Raw genomic sequence first — 24,503 nt, 5'->3', positions numbered from 1 at the left:
TGTCAGTCATCATCTGTAGATGTCATATAGTCATTGGTGAAAGCATCTCTTTTTTCCACTGTGTTTTCTTCCGTGCTCATCCCTGAGCATTCCTTATTGAAAAACTTGCTTCTTCATTTCTATTTTCCTTCTGTTTCTCCTTCATATTATAATTAGGATATTATACTAATTATTTAAAATTTATGTGTACAGATAGTTACATTTATCCTGAATTTCATTCCAAGATAGTAAAGGAAGTGTTGCAAAATATTTACTGTAAAAAGTGAGTATTGGATCAGATACAATGAAAACTACTGTCTTAGATAAATAAGTTAAGGTATTAATATAATTATCATGAAAGCTTTTGTTAGATAAAAAGTAAAGTAAGTATCTTCTCATTAAAAAAAACCTATTTGATCTCTATGAATGGCACACACAGAGAAAGGGAGATGACAGAATATTCAACTGGATAATGATCTTCATTAGCGTATACCACAGAGTAAAACTCAACTTGCAAAATGGAACTGACTGTATCTCGAGACCTCTCCTCTCAGGTCCAAATCCATCCTTCCTCTTGGGACATTGTTTAACACTAACCACGAACCATTAACCTGAATTAAAAAATTGAAAATATTATTTCATGCTACTTTGCCCCTCATTTCTCAATACCATATGGCGGCCAAAGTTTGTTGATTATACTGCTAAAGTCCTCTCTCTCTCTCTTTTTCCCCATTTCCATTCTCACAACTTACTGCAGATTTCCAGTCCTTATCCATAATTCTTAAGGGTCAGATATCAGATGTCAGAATTTTTAAAAAATTCAGATTTTAGAAAGGTAGTATGTATCATCTACCAAATAATTTCAGGTTAGTTGATATTTTCCCACCAAGAAGAATACAAAACCTTTTTAGAGTGTTCAGGATTTTGGAACTCCAGCTAAGAGGCTGTGGACTGTTATTCCAACTCTGATACTCTCACCTAGGCTACTGCAACAGCTTCCTTCCTAATTGGTCTCCATGTCTTCCAACTCTTCAGCATTCTACCTCGTGAAAGTTGATTATATGAATTGGGTCACTCTTGTCATGTCAACCTAAATCAGAGTCAAGGAGCCAGGGGTAAAAAGCACTCAGAGCTCATAGCACCTGCTCCAAGAATTTAATATTCCCAAAGCCAGCTACTAAAATGGCCTGCTCTGACCCTAAGACCAGTTTTACCTAGTAGCTGCTGAAAAGACCTGCCATGACTTTAAGAGTGGTTTTACCTGCCAGCTCCCCAAAGCTTCTATAGTGCCAATGAGCTTTCTTGCAAAACAAGGCAGAACATTTTTTTTAATAAAACCCCTAAACTTCTCTTTGTTCTTTGGACATAGCAAAGATCATTACGACCTACGTGTATGCCCCATGATTCTGTGATTCCCAAATAAAACGTTTAAATTAGAGACTGGTCTCTATATTTTGTTTTGACTTCGACAGCCAATCACACTTCTAAAACTAAGATGTCCAATACAGTAGCCACATGCAGCTGTCCAAATTTAAATAAAAGAAAATTAAATACAAATAACAAAATACAGTATACAAAATGCAGTATCTCCAGCACACTAGCCACATTTTAAGAGCTCAATGACACTTGCGGCTACTGGCTACAGCACTGGACAGTGCAGACAGAGACTTTTCTGTCACCACCAATAGTTCTATAGGACAGTCCTGTTTGATCCGCCAAATGAATTAATGACCTTCCATAAATCCTAAAACGTACAGGATATATTTCAAATTCCTTAAATGTGATTCCTAGACAATCAGAGTTTGAGTGATCTTACTAACACAACGTACCACCTTTTCCGTGCCCCTTCTCAGGCATATTGCTGCTAAAATTGCTCGTCTGCAGTAACAGGAGAGAAGGCAGAACATATGGGTATAACACAGGTTGGTGGAAGTTTATAAAAGTTTTGTTTTTCTTCCTATAGTTTTTTTAGTGAAATAGGTAGAAATGATGGTTAGGGAGGAGTTTGGAGATTGAAAGTTGCAGGTTGTCTTTTCCTTGTTTGTTCTGTTTCCTTTAGCCACATTCAAATGCACGGCAGTCAACACCAAAAACCCAGAGAATTAGATTTAACTAGGGTTGACTTCTGACATACAAGTAAAAATAATGGAGAAAGGGTCAAGTAACTGAGAATGAAGTGAAAGTAAGGATTATAACGATGTGCTGTGGAATGTAGACAGGCTAAGAAGGGAAGACAGGACTTGTGGGTGTAAATGCTAGTGAAAATGTGGTAGGAGAAATAATCGTAGATCCCATATTGTCAAAAGACAGTTGAAGCTCTGTATTAAAGAGTGTGCAAACTAGAAAGACAGGAAGTGGTAGTCAGAGAGGGAGACTGGGGATTACAGAGGGGTCGTGTTTATTGGTGATAACATGAGCTAGGATATGATCTGGAAGTGGTTGCTGAGATGGGATGCTTGGCAAGAATACTGAAAGGAGGGAAATTATAGAAACATGAGTGTAGGGCATTGAAAGAATCATTGTCATAGCTATCCATATCATCGGGTATTATGACCAAGACGGTTGGAAAGAGAGACAGTGAGCTAGGAGATTGAGCACTTTTTCAGGATTACCAGATACTTATATTTCCTTTTTCAGACATTTCAAGTCATAAACTACCAATTTTTATCAAATAATTTTCTAATTAAAACTAGAACAAAGTCATATAAAATTTAAGTATTATAGAAATGCATAATGTAGAAGTATATCCATAAAAGAAATTGCTATTTTCCCCTACCATCCATTTTCCCCTCTGTATGCAGAAACCACCTGTTTATAGAGACATGTCGGGAAGAGACGTTTGGAAGGGCAAGAATACTAATGTGTGTTGCTGGTGCCTTGCTGATGCTAGTCAGGTATCCACAGAGAGATGATCTAAGGTAAGAATTGATCACTTTGCAAGCAGAGAGAGATGGGACTAGAACTCTGTTACGTAGGGCGTTGTTTGCTTGTAATCAAAAATCTAATCAAGAATCCAGGGATCTAGACACTTGCAGAGTTGAAAAAGTGAACTGTACCTTAAACAGCAGGAGGTAACTCCCTTACAAAGCCTTTATCAGAAGCTTCCAATTAAGACTTCCCAGCCATACCAATAAAGCCATATCTGTGGCAAGGATCAGATTAATGTCCCCTGCTGCCTTCCCACCCAAACTTGTTTCAGATGATGCCAAGGTAGCCATCATTATAATCAAGAAGCCTGGAGCAAGGCAACAAAAGCCAGTAAATAAGGCAAGTTTAAATACGTTTCTAGAAAAGAATTTTGAGCACAGTTACTGACACATGGAAAGGACTGGAAGAAATCCACTCCAATTTCAACTTCAGGGGTGGCCACAGAGAATAGTGACCAAGGGGCCATGTTACTCTCCAAGAGCAAAATTGGGGTTTAATCATGGGATTTACTATACTGCATTGGAGGTTTCCCAATTCATGTGCCAAGGATATATTATGGGCCAATTAGTATTATGCACCTTTTTTCTCTTTTCTAAAAATCATTATTTTATTACAGCTATCGTGTTATACCATTGTATATCCATATGGGGAGGGGGGTGGCAGTGGGAACAGCCAGCAAATTTGTTTGTGGATATGTTGCCGGATTATTAGAAGATGCATCTAGATCTGACTTCGTATTATCTAGATATCCTGGACTTTGAGCTGGAAGCAGCATTTGGCGGGACGTTCAAGTATCCTTCGTAGAAAACAAATGAGTGTCATATCATGGATACTTGGGTGGTCAAAGGCTTGAACTGTGGCGGGAAATACTGTCTCCCACAGTAACCATTCTTCCCTATTTCCTGTTAGCAGCAGAGGCTCTCCTTTCCCCTCAACCCACTTGCACATTCGGCTGGACACGTGGGCACTCTGGTAGAAATTATATTTCCCTGCTTCCCTTTTGACAGATATGGCCATGTGGCTAGGGTTTGTCTCATGGGGTATGTGCAGAAATGTGCACCTTTCAGATTGTTTTTTATATACAAAACCACTTTCCCTAAACTCTTTCCTTTTGCTGATGAGAATATATGTGGCAAAAGCCCAGCTCTGATTATGCAAACAAAGATAACTCCTTATCAAATATCAAATCTGTCCATTTTTTCCTTAGGGCTTCTAACTTCCCTCCCTTGTTGAAGAATGTATTTCTTAGTTCAAAATAATCTGCATTTTGTCTTGTATTTTCTTCTCATCTGTTGAAAGTTTCTGTTTGTGTTGATTTAATTCTTTCCCCTCCACTGCTTGTGGATGAAGCATGGGAGCACAGGAGATCGGGTGGCGTTACCACCGAGGGCGCCAAGCCACAGGCGCGTTTCTCGATCCCTCTGAACCGGGCTGGCCTGGTCTCTAAGACGTGAGTGACTATAGTGTGTACCTCACAGATTTTCCCAGGGAAAAAGTCCACAATGAGTATATTGCAAAATGCTAATCAAATTCTAAACAAGTATTATATATCAACACAATCAAGCATTATCAGAAATAAAAACACAGATTTCAGTAAACTATCTTGAAACAATGCCAATAATATACTTTAAAAATGTACTTGGCAAAAAATTATAACATAATTCTACTGTTATACAATTAAAACATGATCTCATTTTTGTAAAAATGGTGAATTCTGCATGAATGCTCAGGTATATACCAATATGTGTGTCTGACTAACACAGAAAATAGTATGTAAGGATGAGCATCTAAATGTTAATAGGTTGGCAAAGAGTTCTACAAGGATATAACTTTTAAAATAGTAGTATTATGTGAGAGTCTTGGTTTCTTTGTTGTTGTTATCTTTATCATTTTCAATTTAAAAGCTTTTAAAATAAACAACTATAATTAGATACAAATTTGTTGATAGATATGAATCAAAGCTATTTTCAAGTCCCTTTTACTCTGAAAAATAAAATTGATAATTATTTTTAAAAAGTCAGAACATTTTTTTAAAAGTCTGCATCACAGGATTTTCTGAGCTCTTGTATGATTTAAAGTACTAGAAGCTTCTTCCATGCAGTTGCTAGGTAACAGCCCTTTGGAAAGCAGTAAACAGTGGAAAATGCACTAAACCAATCTAATCCTGGGTTTTGATTTACAGAAATCAAATGTCCTTTGGAAAAGAGCTTTTAAATAGAAACACAAACCAGGGTAAATTAAAAAAATGAAATGTTGTTCATTTTTATTTTATGAGGAAAAAGTTCATTGCACAGACCAACTGATCAAATTGCATTATAAAATCTTTTGCATATCCTTTGCTTATTAGGTTATTTTTATAAGCATCAGTGGGGTTCATTGCTACAAACATTGTCTCTTCTTCTTATATGAAAATAAACAATATCTAGCAATCAATCAAGTTTCGTTTTGATCCTGTTATTTTAATCAATGAAATAACCCATTTGTGTGTGTGCATGCACTTACATCAGAGATTCTGCCAATTCAAAGATTGTGAGGCATTCAAACACTAAATGGCTAAGAATAGATTTGAGTAAACCTTTAAAAGTCATTTAGTTTCACAAGATCTAAATATAAGAACACTTATTAAATATGTAGAATCCAAACCAGTTTAAAACAGATATATTTTGCATCAATAACACTGTGTGTAAAAAGCATGTTTGTGTTTTTCTAATTGCTTCAATACTTATTTTAATGCTATAATGTTTTTTAATGTATCAGACTAATTAAATGCTCAAAAGGCGAGTCAAATTTCCTGCATAGAGCAAAACAGTTTTAATTTCATAAAACTCCCTTTCTTTTATAATTCTCAGAAAAACATAACAGTCAATATTTTTTGAAAAATTATTGTCCTCCTAACTCCAATTTCTTTAGGTTCCAACCAAAAGTATTCTTTCCTTTTTAGCTTGTAATAATATAAAATACGCTATTGAAGCTTCTCATTAGTAATATAATAATTCCAAATATTTCAGCTTTTATGCTAAATAATACATATTATTAAACATTACAAAAGCTCTATGATGTGTAACATGTTAAACATTTTTCATATAAATAATCATATGTTCAGAGAAGTAAAGTAACTGCCTAAATTCATTATTTATTTAAATTCAAACTGCCAACCAAGAACTCTATGAAAGCTATACAACTCTACAAGTGATTACCCAGCACTTAAAGTAGGTAAGACAGTGGAGCAGGTTTTCCCTCTTCTGAAGCCACTTTAGTGATTACCACTTGCTATCAGATGAACAAATGTCTGGAGCAGCCATTAAAGTGAGCTGGCAACTGAGAAAACACAACCTCCAATTTCCCCAAACACCCATCAGGTAATAGGGAAGGCTGGCGGCAATGTAGGCAAGTTTGCCCTTGAAATCAATTTCATTCCTTTTCAATCACAAAAAACAAAACTGGAGCTGGATTAAAGTAATGTGAGTGACTGATTCAAAGTGATTTTGAAAGAGCTCTAGGTGATTTATTAGTAGGAAATAAACACTGTAATACATGTTAAAAAAGAAATAAATGCAGGTGCCCTAAGAAGATATAAAAGTACACCTTGCCTGTTCTAGGGCAGTCATGACAAGAATCACTAAGGAAATGATGTTTAAGCTAAGGTTTTAAAGATAATCAAGAAAAAGTTAGTTGAGAAGTAAAGAAAGTCTACAGAGGTAATTTTCTTAAAAATAAAATTGGAAAGGAAGGAAGACATTTAAGTGTTTATGGAAATATATTAACAAAGAAAGTGATTTGAGAATACGGAGAAAAAAAAACCACAAGGCTGCTGACAGGGTCTGAGGCAACGGGGTCCAGCAGAGAGATGGAAAAGAAATCCTCAATTATAATAGGAAAAAAGCAGGAAGTGGTAAGTGAAATAAAATAACATTTGGAAAATACGTTGCAAAATTTGAGAAAATTTTCATGTATTAACTTCCCATATCTCTGAGAATTATAAAATGAGATAAATTTGAAATACTAACTGCAAGAATCAGAAAATGATTAGATAAGAAAAAAAAAATTCCACAATGTTAAGGGCCTCAGTGAGCTGCCTGAACACGAGTTTTTGGAAACACGAACATGAACCACTGCGTGATTGTTCTCCAGCAGTGCTCAGTCAGGGAGCAGGAAATGAAGATCCATCTGTATGGAATTTTATCTGTTTGTATGTTTGTTTATTTTCAATCAGGAGCTATGGAAAAAAAATAAAAACAAAGGAAACCAGTATACTGATATGAGGTTGAATGAACGAAATGGCAGACTGTAGAGCTCAGGTTGTTTAAAGAGGGAACAAACAGAAGGGAACTGAGGCATAGTAGGGAATCTAGGCTGATGATGCATCAGAGTGATGTTTCTCAAGCTCTTTGTGATGAAGGACCAGTTTTCTCTTTTCTATTCTTTTTAATTTCCAGCCCACTGCAGACACACGCAGTTCTATTGTGCGTGACTGGTATATAGTGCATACCATCCGTGATTCACCCGTAATTCTGCTATAACTCAAACCAGTCTGTATGCTTTCCAAAGAGACAATTATGCACTTGAATGTCATGGCAATGTCAAAGTACTATCAAAACTTCCAAATACTCCCAATTGCCGTATTTATTATGTTGTAGCCTGGTAAAATTCTGTGGAATAAAATTGGTCTTTGGACCACATTTTGAATAGCATTGCATTAGAAGTCTTGAGGAAGTAGAAGGAGAGTGTTTTAATAGTACTGGATGATTCAGTAAGGAAAATGGAAGGTTGAATGTGGATATTGTATGGGCTGAATACTGTAAACAAGACTGGAATCATTTGGGGTGGTGAAAAGGTCCAGGTATATATTCTGTTAAAAATCTTTTTTTAACTCTAACTCAGGAAATTCTTGTCAATTAAATAGGAAAATGAATCTGAAGCAAGCATTCTATGAACATTAAAATATTACCCTAGCATTTGTAGAAATGCAATATAAAGGAGGAAAATCTATTAAATGTTGTTGTGCACTTTTTTAAAGGATCATTGGATCTGGAGTCACAAGGCCTAAGTTTGAATCCTTTGTCTGTAAGCATGTAAGTCTTTGGGCAACTATGCTTGTTCTTTATCAATCATACACAGCTGTAAATACTATATAGTTAACAATACTGTATTATATACTTGAAATTTGCTAAGAAAATAGATCTTTAATGTTCTAACCATACATACAAAAAAAAGAGAACTATGTAAGGTGATGAATATGTTAACTAACTTGATCGTGTTAATTATTTCATAATACATATGTATATCAAATCGTCACATTGTACCCCTTAAATTTATAAAATCTTATTTGTTAAGTATACCACAATAAAGCTGTATATAATAAAATTGTTAACTTCAGAATGAAATGACTCAGGAAAGCATACAGTAAATTATAAAGCCCCATAATAAGTTTTTTCTTTTATAAAAATAGGTAAGTAGAAATATGCGTTTATATACATCCACATCTTTCCCTTACCAATGAGGAAAGATGCTACAGTTTGCCTGTTCCTCCCCAGCAAGTGACAACCCACAGCCAAGTTTAAGATTGCCTTGTAGAATCTGTTGCAGCTGTTGCTGGCAGCGGCATTATTCCGGACGATACTACAAAGGGGGCATCCCTTGTATTAGGCATTCACAACCCACTTTTTGGCCACTGGTTGTCCTTTGGAGGTTTCCCAAAACAATTAAATCTTCTTTTCCTCTCCCTCCAAAATGTCTATTCTTTTTACAGAATTATAATAGATAGACAAAGAGATAAATAAATGGATGCTATCAACTGGAAATTCACTTTATAATCTGAATAAAATAACATACAAAAAAAGATTGAGATTTTAGTTTCACCAGGAGGCATATGCAATTTAAAAGGAATTTTTAATGCAAAGTGAAGTTAATTTAATGAAACAGTTGAGCCAAATATTTTGTCTTGCTAGTGGTCCTTGCCCACCATGGATTGCCCTTCCCCAACACCATCAACTTCAACCACCACCAAACAGGCCCCACAACTCTTCAACATGATATTCACATCAACAGATTCCAAGAAATAAAATCAGTTTGACATTCCAATCGTCTACTATCATCACACTATTCTGACCTCAGGGGATAATCCTAGGGGTTGCTAAAAATTGTCTTAATGAAAGTAACTTTTGGAAAATTCTTTTGCAAAACTGATTTGAACTATTAAATGATGAACCCATGAATAATCCATAGGAAAAAAACCTAAAGAACACACTGATAAATTTGAAGAAAAGATACAACTTCTGTTAATTAAAAACACCATAAACATAACTCAAAGGCAACTTGCAAATTTTAAAGAAAGGCGATACAAGGCCGGGCGCAGTGGCTCACGCCTGTAATTCTAGCACTCTGGGAGGCCGAGGCGGGTGGATCGCTCAAGGTCAGGAGTTCGAGACCAGCCTGAGCAAGAGCGAGACCCCATCTCTACTAAAAATAGAAAGAAATGATCTGGACAGCTAAAAATATATACAGAAAAAAAAAAATCAGCCAGGCATGGTGGCGCATGCCTGTAGTCCCAGCTACTCCAGAGGCTGAGGCAGGAGGATCGCTTAAGCCCAGGAGTTTGAGGCTGCTGTGAGCTAGGCTGACGCCACGGCACTCACTCTAGCCTGGGCAACAAAGCAAGACTCTGTCTCAAAAAAAAAAAAAAAAAAAAAAAAAAAAAGGCAATACAGTCATGTGTTGATTAATGATGTAAATGTGCTTTGAGAAATGTGCCGTTTGGACATTTTGTCACGGTGTGAGCATCACGGAGGGCACCTGCACAAACCTAGGTGGGGCCGCCCCTGCAACTGAGGCTCGACGGCAACGCCTGCTGCTCCTAAGCTACAAACCCGCACAGCGTGTCACTGTGCTGAATACTGCAGGCAACCGCAACACAGTGGTATTTGTGTACCTAAACTTATTTAAACATAGAAAAGGTACATTAAAAATGTGGTATCATAATCTTATAGAATCACTGCAGTATATGTAGTCTGTTGTATATCAAAATGTCATTATGTGACACAGGACTGTATATAAAAAATAAAAAAAAAACTATTTTAGAATATGAAAAATTCTTACAACTCACTAAGAAAAAAATAATCACCTCTGTAGAAAATAAGGGCACAAGGGTGTATTTCATACATAAATGAACATACAAATTAAATAAATAATAGATACACAAAAACGTACAACTGTTTCCTGACCCACAGAAATTGTGAGATAATAAATGTTCATTGTTGTTTATACCACAGAGTTTTGGAGTCATTATGCAGCTATAGATAACTAATATGCTACCTCATACGGTTGTGATGAGAATTGAGTTAACCTATAAAAAGTGCTTTACAACAATAGTCCATGCACATAGTACTATATAAATGTTGACTACTCCTATTACTATAATAATAATATTATTACTGTTCTCATGCTATTTTTCATTCAATCAAGGGGTAAAAGTTAACGCTCTTGCCCACTTGTACAAGGGTAAGTTATACATTTCTGGAAAGCAAATTGGCATTGTGTATTAAAAACAAAATACACACATCAATATCCTAGAAATTCCACTAATTACATTCTCCTTGGTGATTAAAAATAGAAAACACTTTTTAAATTGCCTTAATTTTCATGCCTTATTTGAATCTGAGTTAAGATTCTCAAAAGAAGTAGCTATTATGAGATTCATCAATTTTAGTCCCTATGATTTATTACAGAGATAGCTTGATGTTTTAAATGAGAATTTGGCATAAATGAAAGTGGCTATATAAAAATATTAAATGAGATTTGATCATGGGTTATAAAATGTAGGAATATGCCAATTTCACATATTCATAAATTTATATAAATCATCTTTTACTGACAGAAATATTTCAGTTTACATAAGCAAATTATTATAGTCTACACTAACATAACCCTTAGTTGTACTTGAATAACATGTTCATTGCTTAGATATAACCATTCACAAATTTTATCATGGCATTAATTATAATTGATAATTTGGATCTTGTAAGAAAAATGTGAAAATGCAAAAATCTATAAATACATTAAAAATAATCATAATCAATAGACCCACCTTCTACCTGATGTTGCATATTTCTTTATAAAATTGAAACTATAACTTTATATACAGGAATATTATTCGTAAAATTATGCTATTTTAAGGACTCATATCCTGCATATTTCATTTATAGTACCCTTCATTTTAATATAATTTCCAATAATGATTTATAGTTGGATAATACTAAATTCTATATACATACCCCATTTCATGTATCCACTGCCACCTAGATCTTTTGCTTCTTTCTACATTTATTCCTACAATAAATAAAATTGTACTGGATGTATTCTATTTTTAATTTCATGGGCAGCTCATATTATTTCTTCACGGAACATTCAAGTAATTGTGTAAACACATATTAGTTGAAGTCTTCCTCCTCTCTGGATTTCTGCATATGCATTCTTTTACTGCCTTCTACAAAAAAATACACTCACACCTATTCTCGCCATCAAGCAATTCCAAACATTACCTCCAGGGTGACATTCAAAAAACATGCATTTAACATGATATTCTGCTGGAAAACTCTTCAGTACCTTCTTTTATCCATAAGATAAAGTTCCAAAATCCTTAAAATGAATTATAAAGTTTTTCATAATCTCATCCCTGCCTTGTTTTCCAACCTCAGCTCCTACTATCTTTTATTTTGCTACAGCCACATTATGCTTTTTTTCAGTTGCTGTCAATTCGCTACACTACTTTCCACCTCAGCTTCTTCTTGTGTTCACACTCAGGAAGAACTCACATCCTAAAGAGAATTAACCCATTCCTGTGTCCACTTATACCTTATATGTTCCCCCCCAAAATCCACCTATCATATCTGTATGGTTTCCCTGTTGTAAGCTTCCCTTGAGGCTTGCATTTTTTTTCTTTAACAGTCATCCGGTGGGTACTTGTTCACCACCATCTTCCCCAGAGGGACGTAAGCCTCAAGAAGGCATTAGAGCTCCAGTCACATCACACTGAGAGCTCTTCTGCTCCTCGCCATTCTGTGTGTGGAACGGTATTACTTTGCGATTTTCATCTCATGGATGATTAGTGGTACTGAGTGTCTTTTCGTGTGCTTAGCGGTCAGTCGTATATCATTTTCTGTGTGAGGTGTCCACCCATTTTTATTGGTTTGTTTGGATTCAATATTGAACTGCAGGAGTTCCTTATATATATCTCGATACAAATTTTACTCAGATACATTCATTGTGAATATTTTCATCCTAGTCTAGGGCTGTCCTTTTTTTGAATAATGTCTTGTGAAGAGTGGATGGTATAATTTTGATGAAAGCAAATTTATCTTTTTTTTTTTCTTTTATGGCTTGTGTTTTTTTGTGCCCCAGCTAAGAAATACTTGCTACCCAAGATAGCAAGAATGTGAGGTAAGACTCAAGGTATATTTTTTTTTCTCCAAAAGAATACTAAGTTGATTCAGAGCTATCTGTTGAATACTATCACCTCCTCAAGTTAATTAACTTGGCGCCTTTGTTGAAAATTCATCGAAAATACGTAAGTTGATCCACTTCTGGACTGTATTCTGTTCCATTAATCTATCTGTATGTCAATATGATAATTCTATGCTGTTTTGAATATTTTAGCCTTACAGTAAAGCCTTAAACCAGACACTGCAGATTTTCTGACATGGATTCTGTTTCATAGTTGTTATGTCTATTATAGTTTCTTTATTTTTTATATCAATTTTAAAATCAGATTAATTTTTCAAAGAGCCCACTAAGATTTTAATTGAAATTTTTATTGAATCTATAGAATAATTTCAGTAGAATTAAATCACTATAGTAATTGAGTCTTCCAACCTATGAAAATGGAATATTTCTCAGTTAGTGTAGGTCCTTTTAAAATTTCTCTCAGAATGCATACTAATTTTTTTTCAAATGCTCTTATTACATCTGTTTATGTGATTATTTGGCTTATTTTCCCCTTTGATGTATTAATATGGTGAATTGATCTAATTTTAAATGTTATATGAACTTGTAGCCCTAGGATAAACTCCATTTTGTCACAATATATTCTTTCTATATATTACTGAATTTGATTTACTATTGATTTGTTGAAGATTTTTGCATGTGTGTTCATAAAAAGTATTCATTTGTAATTTTCTTTTCTCATGATGTCTTTGTTTGGCTTTAGCCTAATCAAATAATGTTGGCCTCACAAAATCAGGAAAAACTTCTTTCCTATTCCTTTATTTTCTACAAGTAAATTCATGCAAGACAGGCTTTCTTTCTATAATACCTCTCAGTTAGAATGTCTTATTTATTGACTTGTCTGGTAATTTTGATTTGATACTGGCCAATGTGAATGTTACTTTATACAATGTTTAAATTTTGTTTTCTTTCTTTAAAAATTTCTTCATTTTGATAGGATCAGTTTGATACTTTGAAACCCCATGTTTTAAGCTTCACGAGGGCAGTGTTGGTAGGCAGAATTCTAAGATGCCTTCAGGATTCCTTGCTCTGGTGTACATGGCATGTAGAATACCTTTGAGTGTGGGCAGTACATGTGACTATGATGGGAATACACTCCTGTGATTAAGTCACACATACCAAAGGTGAGTCAGCTGCCTGTGTTTTCAGAAAGGAAGATTATCCTTGGTGGGCCTTGAGCTTAAAAAAGGAACTGGCCCTTCCTGAAGGGAGAGATTCTAAGCTGCAGCACATGCCATCCTGTTGGCCTCTGAGTAAGCTGCCATGTTGGAGGAGGCCATGGGGCAGAGAAGGGAGGGCAGCTTCTGGGAGCAGGGCCTCAGTTCTGTATCTGCAAAGAAGTAAAACCCACCAACAACCAGTGAACTGGGAAGATGACAAGCCTCAAATGAGATTATGGAACCACTACATGTATTCCTTGCAGACTGATGACACCTTGACCAGGGGACCCAGATAACCCATTCCTAAAATCCTGACCTACAGAAACTGAGAAACAATAAATTTATGTCGCTGCAAACTGAAAAGTTAGTGGTAATTTGTTATGTATCAAGAGAAAACTCATACTAATCTATTATATTTAGAGTAGCTTTCATGCCAGGGATAGTTCAGCCTTATAGAAAACCATCTCCTTATAAGATTTCAAATGTTCTGCTGATCACCAAGGTCTCTCCACTATGTCTGGTCAGAGTATGAAAGTCTTCCCACCCTATCTGAACTCTGGGAGTTGTTCTGCTTATGCTTTCTTGGTTGCTTTTATCTTGTCTTTGGAGTTTCCTTTTGTGCATGTGTGACTTAATACTCAGAAAAAATTACAGGGAGCCTTATTAGATTTCTGGGTTCTTTTTTGTGTTATTCTTTCCTCTATAATTCTTTGTTACCACACATGATGGAACATTACTTGTATATGTGCAAACTATTTCATACATGTTGGCATATTTTTATTTTACCATATTATAGTATACCTGTTTTTAACATTTTTACTGGATCTTTTAAGTTTTTTTAATCTTATACTCTGTACAGTATAGTAATAAAATGCTATGAGCTAAGCATTGTGCTATCACTGAAGATATAAAGCACTTAAGAAACTCACATTCTAGTGTTAAGCAGACATCTGAGCAACTATAAACCAATTAGTTAACTGCCATAACAGAATTCATATTAAATGTGAGGATATACAAAAATGATGAGAGTTGCAAAGATAAGGTAAAATGATTTCTCACTCTCCTTTGGTTCATGCAGTCAATTGATTATTAAATCTACAGAAATTATATAAAATGTTTCATGACTCTGTTCTCACTCCTTATTACCATTATCACAACTCTGATTTTCTCTCTCAGTATTTCTCGCCTGAACAACTATAATAGCTCCGTAAATAATCACTCCTATGAGGTTCTTTTTGTCCTGTCTGCTGCACTCAACACGTCTCCTGGAGTTACTTTGTTATCTAGTTAAAATTTTATGTCTTTGTCTAATACTTTCATTAGTCTCTCATTACTTCTCCAACAAAATCTTAGTGAAATCTAGTTCACAATGACATGTACACAGACAGACACATATACATTTATTTATATGTGTGTGCATGAGTGTACAATATGAAGTTCCTATGCAGGATGATTTGAGGTAATAGATTTAACATCCCATTATAATAAGTGTCATCATCTCCACTTTCTAGCCATCCTATTATTAATATCTCATTTTTTGTGGTTAAAAATTTTACTTAAGAAACTTTTCAAAGCAAAAGCAATTTCTTCTGGGAAAGGGAAATTATATCAAACCATGAAAACCTTAAGTATCTATGGTAGTCTCTCAGGTCGACTAAATTCATCAAGCAATATCCAGTGAGACTAGAGCATAACTCAGACCATGAGTATGATATACGTGGAGGATGGCAAGGGCAGGAACGGGGGATTGTAAGTTTACAGTGAAGCTCTGTGTGGGAAGAACAGGCTTGGTTGGAGTGGCATTCTGGGGAAGCACGTAAAAGCTCATTGTCTCACTCATTTTTAAAGGGTAAGTGGTGAAGAAAACGAGGAAAGCTGCCCCTGGACCTGACAGCTAGTCCATCTTGCTCATCATTATATCACCAGCACCTAGAACAACAAATTGTTCACGGTAGGACTCAAGAAAATATTATGAATAAGGAAATAAAAGCAAAAGAGGACATATCTGGTATTTTTCATAAAATATTTATATCAAGAAACTACAGACTAAAAATCATAGGTCTAGGATATAAGAGAATATGCCTGGCATTTTCTAAAGACAGAGGAAAAAATATTCTAGTCTGGTTTTAAGGACAATGAAATCGAGTGTTGGAGAAATATATAACTATAAGAAAATTATTAGATAAAAACAAAAGGATTCTTTGAGTTAATTAAGTTGTAAGTTGCCTACAAGAAAATGGCTTAAAATACTTAATGTTCAGTGCCAATTTAATCAAGTGTCAAAGAGAATAAACAGAAAAGATGGTTTGGCCATTTAAAAGACTCACATATTAAAATTTTAAATGCTACAAAAAAGAGGTTATGAACATTTTGTTAGGAGAAGCAAAATACAAGACAATATGTTACTTAAAAAATAATCTTGCTTGACATTCTATTATGCTTTAAAAAATAATAATCTATGCCAATGTTAATTTCTCATTTTGATAAAATGGGCCATGTTTATTTAAAAAAACATTAATATTAGGGGAAGCTATGAGACATGAAGGGCGTATGAGAACTCTTTGTACTATCTATACTATACTTGTGTAAATATAAAGCTATTTCAATAATTTTCTTAAAAAAGGAAAGGAAAAATTAAATGCACTGAAAATAAAATTTTGATTTAATACTGAATTTAAAAATACAGATTTAAGAAACATTTAGAGAACAATCCATAACATTTGAGTGTGAACTAGATTCATGGAATTACTGTAACCCTGTTAGGACTAAACATGGTAGTGTGGGTATGTAACAGAATTACCTTACTCTTAGAAGCGTGGTAAGTAAAAACGTGTGTGTGTGTACAAAGAGAAGATTAAGCAAATGTGCCAAAAATGTTAGTAATTGTTGAATTTAGATGAAAGAAACACAGGTTTTCATAGTACAATTAATTGTTTTAGACTGTGTAAGTTTAATTTTTTCCAAAGCAAACAATAGTGAGGAAAGACAAAAAAATTTAAAGACTCTACAGATAGTGCTGGTTTTGAATATGGCCTCATGTTAAGTAGTTTTTGATGATCTTCACAATAATATAAAAATCAAAGAGATAAGATTTCCATACAAAAAATCAAAAATTTTCTAAGTTTTGGCACTTTATATTTTGAAAATAAAGGAATTAAAAGCATTATGTTCTTAAGTAGGTTGTAAGAATGAGGTTTAAAATGATGACTATGTGGGTGTTAAATGGGAAATGAGAAATCATTCAATACGAAAACCTCACAGCTCACCATTTGGTGAAAGTCAAGCCTGCACATCCATATGTTATTTAGAAACAGCTAAGACGATTTCCAATATTTATACTGCTTGGAAGTATTTTCCTACTCTCTTTCTTGGGTAGGAAGAAGCGAGGCATTGGAATGTCTGGTGATTTAGTAAAAAATAGATGGTGACTAAGCTGAGACAAAACCTTCATTTTTTGGTCAAATCATTTCTCTAAGATGTGTGTGTGTGTGTGTGTGTGTGTATTTTAAACAATATTGCTTTTATAATGATGGTCATACAATGTACTATAAGAAAGATACATGTTGAGACAATATCAATGATATTGCTAATATACGTATTCTTATAGTTTTAACTCCTTATTATAATTAAAATGTTTATTTTAATTGCTGGAAGAACTAACTCTTTCTATTCTAGTATAATGAGTCATTCTTTTAGACATGTTTTAATTGTGAAGTAGAAAGTATGTCATTCAGTCAACACTTTAGTACTGAGATATCTGTAGTTCTTCCTTTCATGCATGAACTATAATCAAATTCTGTTACATATGAATACCATAATCAAAGTATGGAAAATAAAATTCATAGATAATTCACAAGTCCATTTACTAATTGATATTTACATGCTTTGCTCCTACTTGTAGGTGAAAATTTGTCAATTTAATTTTTATGTTTCTTATATCTGTTAAAATGAAGTGGGAAATTTTCAGAAGACCCAACAGTTGAAAGAAAACTAGATGAGGAAGCAGAGAGAACCGAATATTCACAGATGACAGAACACTTTATAGTGGGAAGTGGGACAGAATGTTAACCTAAAGTTAGCTATTAATTTACTTCTATGACAAGAATTCACCTCCCTCTGATTTTCTGAGGAAGCTCATCTGACGAGGAGACAAACAGCAGACTTCTTTTAGCTGAAATTGATCAACTGGAGAGAACAGTTTATTTTTAAAGTTCATTCAAGGCTTTTCAATAAAGGAGTTCTTTTCCTATTAAAGTACATATTTTTTCTTGTTTGTTTTGCAGGGTGTGGTGTGTGTGCATGTGTGTTTAGTGATTTTTGGAACGTATAGTGGAAAAGGAAATACGGGCTTGATTATACACTGATTAAATTTGGTGCTACAAAAACATGTCTGAAAACTAAACTACCACAATGTTCTGCCTTTTTCATCATGGTTCTGCAACCAAGGGGAAACAATTTATGAAGGGCTCAACAACATGGAGGCATAATTTTTTTTCCAGGTGACTTCAGATCAGATATCTAACCTTGGAGAGGCTTTACTAGAATTGTTAGTCCAACAAGAGTTTGACAGAAAATGTAAGATGCTATCAAAACACATGTTTGTATGAGTCATAGCTAGAGAACCCACTGCCATTACCTCTGTTATGTATTTCAGTACCAATTGCCACTTCTTACAAAAATAATAGACTGGCAAAAATGTCTCTCACTGGAAAAAACACTTAACATAACCAAAACTCCATTACCATGTGGCTTTTGAACTATGAAAGTTGACCAAAAATAATCCACAAGAAAGAATCCTTTAAAAATAATGATAGTGCAAAGGAATGCTGCCATATGTGTACTACACACAGAAAACCAGTGGGTTTAGGCTGACGGTGGAGGTAAGAAGCTGTGGCCACCACCTATATAACACACCAAGGACGATCACTATTGCACATGCGCGGGGGGATACAGCTTAGAGATACAGCTGGTGAATACCCAGGGAAAGATGGGAAGGGAGTTTACTGAAATAGCCTAAGGGAGACGGGATCATGGCAGGGCTAGGGTTGTGTTGTGCAGCGTATAAGGCTGAGACAGATATTCAGGGAGGGTAACCAACAGGACATGATCACACACTGGATGCAGAGGATGAAAGAATGACTCAGTTTTCGTTTGAGTTCTAAGTAGACAGTGCTTGGAAGAATGGGAGAGAAACAAGGTTTAGATCAGAAAAAATACTAGTTTTAGACATCTTAATTTTGAGATAGCAGTTAGAAATTTAATAGGAGATATTGACTATGCAGTTGGAGATACAAAATCGGAGCTCATAGTGGATACTGAAGAAGAGATTTAATTTTAGAAATCATGTAAATGGATGAGATCCTCTAAGGAAAAGTTATTTAGGGAGAAAAGAAATATCTTTTGAATTTTCCTTGTAGAGAATCTGATGATATATAGACAATGGCAATTTTATTTCTTGCTTTTCAATGCTATTCACTTCATTAAGTTTTTCCAGCTTTAATTCTTAGGATTTCCAGAAAAATACTGACAAAACACCCATATTTATACCTAATCTTAAAAACAGCCTTTCAATATGTGATCATTAAATATTTATTTTCTCTAGGTTATTTTAAAGATAACTTGCTTTAGGTTAAGGAATTCTTTGGTCCTAAGCTTTTCAAAAGTTTTCTATCTTTTTTCTTTTTTTCTATTTTTTTTTTAACTGTGAATGGATGTTAAATTCTGTCTCAAATACTTTTTCTGCATCCCTTGAAATAATATCATTATTCTCCTTTAACATGATAATCTATTTCTAGAATAATTTCAACTTAGTGATTTTATATTCTTTTTAAAATACATTACTTGGTTTTGCTACTAAATTTAAGATAATTTTTCAACCATGTTAACCAATTAAATTAGTGTCTAAATGTCATTTGTAAAATGATTCTTAATGAGTGTTATATGAAGGTTATGTTAGTCCCATAAAAGGAGCTGGGAACACAGGCTTCATTTTCTATTCTCTGAGAAAATGTGTGTAAGCTCAGAATTATGTGCTTTTTGAGTTTTTGTAAAAAGTTGGTTGTAAAACATTACGGGAGAGCCTAGTCACTTTTCCTGGAAACAAGTATAATACAAATTTGTTATGAAAATTAGAAATAGGCACTATTGATATAAATGAAAACAATCACTTTAATGGTGTTGTTTATTGGTGGCTGTTTTTCTTTTATCATAACAACCCTATGGGGTAGTTTCTTTTATTGTCTCCCTTTTGCAAAATGAAAAACTCAAGCTTAAAGACATGAAAAAGCCTGAGGTCACGCAGTTAATATACAAATGAACAAATATTTCACCAAGGAATTTCTCATTCCAGAATTTGCAATTACTTTGACTAATTTATTATAAAAAGGACAAACTGCTGAAAGTAAACTTTGTTTCTCTATGAGCAACATTTGAGTTTCTTTCCTTCTTTGGAAATTTGTGGTGATACAAATAATCAAATTATCTGTGAATTATAGTTTTGTCACTTGACTCTCACTATAATTTGTAGTAAAGTTGAATTTATATTGAGAAATCTTTTATTGAAACTATTATTCTATTGAGCATTTTATTCTTCCTTTCTCTAGGTTCATTATTTTTACCTTCTTTTCTTGGTGATATGAGTAAAGAGTAACTTTTTTTATTGCTGAAATAACATCCATAAAGACTTTTCCCCTTTGGATCTGATCAAAGTGTAGACAAGACTAGCTTAATTATAATTAAAAGTGTAATAATTTATATAATTCATTCAAATAATGTGTAATAATTCAATAACTTACTTTAATAAATGCCTATAATCACTTTGTTCAAGAGAGAGAGATCCACAAAAGATATGAATGGTAGATCTGCATAATGTAATAGTTGCTAGGTTGCTACAGTGTTTTTACTTCCTAGTATTTCATACATTTATAAATTATATTTTAAAGTTTCTCTCTTTCATGTATTTTTTAGTAATGAATTTACTTTTGAAAATTCACAAATTATAATCATGGTAGGAGTTCCATGATTTAGGGTAAATTGAAGGGACTATTTACATAAACGGAAATAAAAATGTCTATTCTCTATCTTATGAAAATTTGAACCTGTTTATTTAATACTCATGAAAATACTCGGATTAGAATATAAAGAATATTACCAAGTTACATGATTTAAAATTAAAGCAATTATTAATCACAAACAAAATTATTAATAGTTATCTATTACTACATAACAAAGGACCCCAAACCTTAGTAACTGAAAACCACCACCATTTCATTTCTCAGAATTCTGGGGTCAGCATGATTTCTGGGGTTGGCTGCTAAGTAAGTTGGGAGCTAGACAGCTGAGGTGCTCAGAGGGATACGCCCCACTTTCCATGTGATTTTTCATCCTCACAGAGGCTAGACCTGTAGTCTCTCAGCAGTGTTCCCATAAGGGGAAAGCACAATCTGCACGGGCTTCTAAGGCTTAGCTTCTGAAGGTATACGATGCAGTTTTTGCTACATTCTATTGGTCAAAGCAAGTCACAAGGCAGCCCCATCTTCACAGCTGGTGAAATAGATCTCACTTCTTCATGAAAACAAGCTGCAGGTCACATCTCGACAGGACACATACAGGGAGCATGTTTCCTCGGGGAACCTTAGTTTAACAATCTACTATACAAACTAAGTGACAGCTTGTTTGATACACTGCCTTTTGAAAGGTAAAGTCCATAATCTTTGTGACCTTATGCTGAGATATAAAATATATTATATTGGTTTGAGAGCCTCATACATCACTTCAAACTCTTTTTATGACATTTTAGTGAAACTAAGGTGCTTTTTATCTTTACATAATATAAAAAGATTCCTTTGAAATGTTGTGATCTCATCCATAAAAGAATGCAGACACCATTAAAAGGAATTTCGGAAGAGTTCAAAATGAGAAATATTGAAATAAATTATTGGGATAGAATTTGTAAATAATCCATCCATTTTGATGGGTTTATTAATATAATAGGAAAGTAAGAATTTGAGAAAGGATTACTACATATAGCTGATAATTTTTTGTTTGTAGAAGTAGACTATTTCAGCGAGTTTGATCTTTCTGGGCGGAGCATATCAATGGCTTGCTAAACAAGGGAGAAAGAACGGAAGTCTGTTCTGAATTTTAAGTTATGACACACTCAGAATTACAAATTGTCTTCCCAAACTGTGGTTTGTTTTAAGATCCAGATAAAATGTCCATTTACTGAACACCTACCTAATATGTTCCAGGCATTATTTATTTAATCCTTACTGCTAACCCTAATGGAACAAGGACATCAGTTATAGCATAGCCTTATAATAGGAGAGGAAAATAGGGCTCAAAAAACTAATCTGCCTCCCTAAGTCTTAAGTGGCAGCACTCAAATTTCAATTCATATTTTTAGGACTTTGCCTAGTGCTCATGTCATTACTGCAATTGAAAACTTTTGTCATAGCAAGTCATTATCATGTGCAATGAAAATTTTTCAAAAATGTTCCTTATGCCAAAAATAAAAATAAGACAGCTTAGATACAAAGGTTTTGCAGATAAACAATTGGCATTTAATGAAGGCTAATTACAGATTAAGCATTTTCCATATATTTTTCCATTTAATTTCACAAAGTCTGCCACAAAAGAGGTACTGTTATTTTTAATTCTCAGTTTAGGAAATAGGCTTAGAGAAACCCTGGCACCATCTCAGATATATTGATCAGAATCTCTGTGATCAGTTCTTTAAAAATTCTTCCAAAGACATACTAATATGCAGCCAGGGTTGGAAGCCATTACTTTAAGTTCTTTGCTATACATTTTTAGAAAAAAAATTGATGACAACAATTGTGGGCATGCTAGAAGATATAAGACAGAGAAAATTGGACAGCATCTATTTCATTGTTCTCTAATCATTATTTTAAAATTCTTAGCATCTATAATTTTTTATTTCAATATCATACACTAATAGGTAAGCATTTTAAGATATGTAAACACACTTTCTGAAGGAAATATGTTTTGCTGACATATCACTAAACTGAATTACATTGCAATGACGTGAATATTTAGACTATTAAGATAGAATATAATATAAAACACAACAAGGTCATTATGTTTGGGGAAATAAACATGTACATAAATTACCGCCTAAATCAAAATTAGTTCCTTTCTCCCACAGAAGCCTTAAAGAAAAAAAATCAAGTACCATTTTACTGTACAATTTCCTAAGAGTTCAAAGCATAATCTTATGTGATCAATTATTTTAAAAGCAGTGTCTCCAGAAAAGAACCTCACATATATCTTTTTCTTGAATTCTTTTCAAAGTCTACCCCCTAAATTAAATCTATTTAAATATAGTGGAATACATTTTAATATATTACCCTATTGTATAAGTTTACATCTTTATTAAATAATCTATAGCAAAGTATTATCTGTGTAAACCTAAGTATAAATGAACAGATATAGCACTTGAAATCTGTCTATATTATGCACACATCTACCGCTGCTAATCTATTTAGACTTATTAAGGTACCTAGTAAGTTCAGCTGCTAAAATCACCAAGTTATATAAAAAAGTAAAGATTCATCCCAAAATATCATCTTTTCACATATTTCTTCATATAAGAAGATCTTCTTTAATAAATAAATGATTTCAAAGAAATCCTTTTCTGTTCTATAGAATCTTGAATATATTAAGTTTCCACTAACTTCAGAAACATAACTCTTGAATTGCAATGGAATTTGAGGAAATTCAATGGATCTCATTCAAGATAAAAACTTACCAGCAAATTTAATATGGAATTTATTTTCAGGCTTTAGTATCTGGACATACAAAGGGCAATTTGGAGCAAAATCTTTCACAGCCCATGCTCTCAAAATTGTTTGGTGATCCTGAAACAATCAAAATCAAAATATCATGAGATACATTAAAGCTTTTATGGATATGAAATGAAAATCATCAGTTTGTTCAGTCACATCCACAGTTAAAAATTAAGCATAAAAATTTATTGTAAGAACTTATTTTTAAGGACACTTAATATTTCTGTAAAAGAGGGTAATAATAATTAAATCAGAGCTAAACACCAGCACTTAGAAAAATTCGCAGAGATTAAGAACAGAGTACCTAGACAGACTTAAAAATAATTTTCCCTGAAAATTCCTGTGGTCAGAATCTTTTAGAATTGTAGCACAACTAATAGTTCATTAAAGGAATTTTCATAGAGAAAAAAATGGGCTTATAGTATGAACTTACTTACTTAGACTGATGAAAGGAAAACAACTACGTGACTGTACGTGGAAAGGACACATTATCTTACTGTTTAGGTGACAGTGAAGGTAAAAGAATTTTTACTTAGTGTGTGTGTATGTGCATGTGTATGTTTGTTTGAAGAAAAAGAACTCTCACATGTAACAAAATATATCAAAAAAAATTTTTTTAAAGAGAATGCTAAGACTCAGAAAGAAAATCAAAATCATGCTTAACATGAAATCTTATGCACAGTAGTCACCCCATACATAATGCAATAAATTGAATAAACCAAGGTGAATTATTAGAGAAATATGCCACACAGTTAGCTAATACATTTTGGAAAAGGAAGCACAAATGTGCTCTATGGTAGCACGTTCATATAATAGCCAATAAGCACATAGGCTGTTTTAACTTAAATTAACTAAAATTAAGTAAGATTAAGAATTTAATTCCGTAATCACACTGGCCACATTTCAAGTGCGAAAAGGTGCATGTGGCTAGTGGCTGCCATACTGGACAGTGGAGATACAGAGCATCTCTGTCATCATGGAAGGTTCTCTTTGACAACACTGCTAGGGAAAGAAAAGGAAGATCAAAAACACAGGTAGATATGAGGGACTGTTTGTCCAAATGCAGAAAAATGTTGTTGATGTTAGTAACTTCTATGGACTGAATGTTTGTTGAAATCCTTATCCCCATCGT

General features: G+C 33.9%; 1 protein-coding gene across 3 annotated transcripts in view; it reads right to left on the bottom strand.

Moving 5' to 3' along the window:
- KCNT2 (potassium sodium-activated channel subfamily T member 2) overlaps positions 1 to 24,503 on the bottom strand; it is a 297,725-nt gene that overhangs the window by 115,510 nt on the left and 157,712 nt on the right. For all 3 annotated transcript variants that reach the window (XM_069459257.1, XM_069459258.1, XM_069459259.1), the window contains exon 13: positions 23,335 to 23,443. In XM_069459257.1, coding sequence (XP_069315358.1) covers positions 23,335 to 23,443 — 109 coding nt within the window. The remainder of the gene's footprint in view (positions 1 to 23,334; positions 23,444 to 24,503) is intronic.

The sequence above is a fragment of the Eulemur rufifrons genome, chromosome 27 (genome assembly GCF_041146395.1).
Source record: "Eulemur rufifrons isolate Redbay chromosome 27, OSU_ERuf_1, whole genome shotgun sequence".
Lineage (NCBI taxonomy): Eukaryota > Metazoa > Chordata > Mammalia > Primates > Lemuridae > Eulemur > Eulemur rufifrons.
This window is presented reverse-complemented; position numbering and strand designations above follow the sequence as displayed.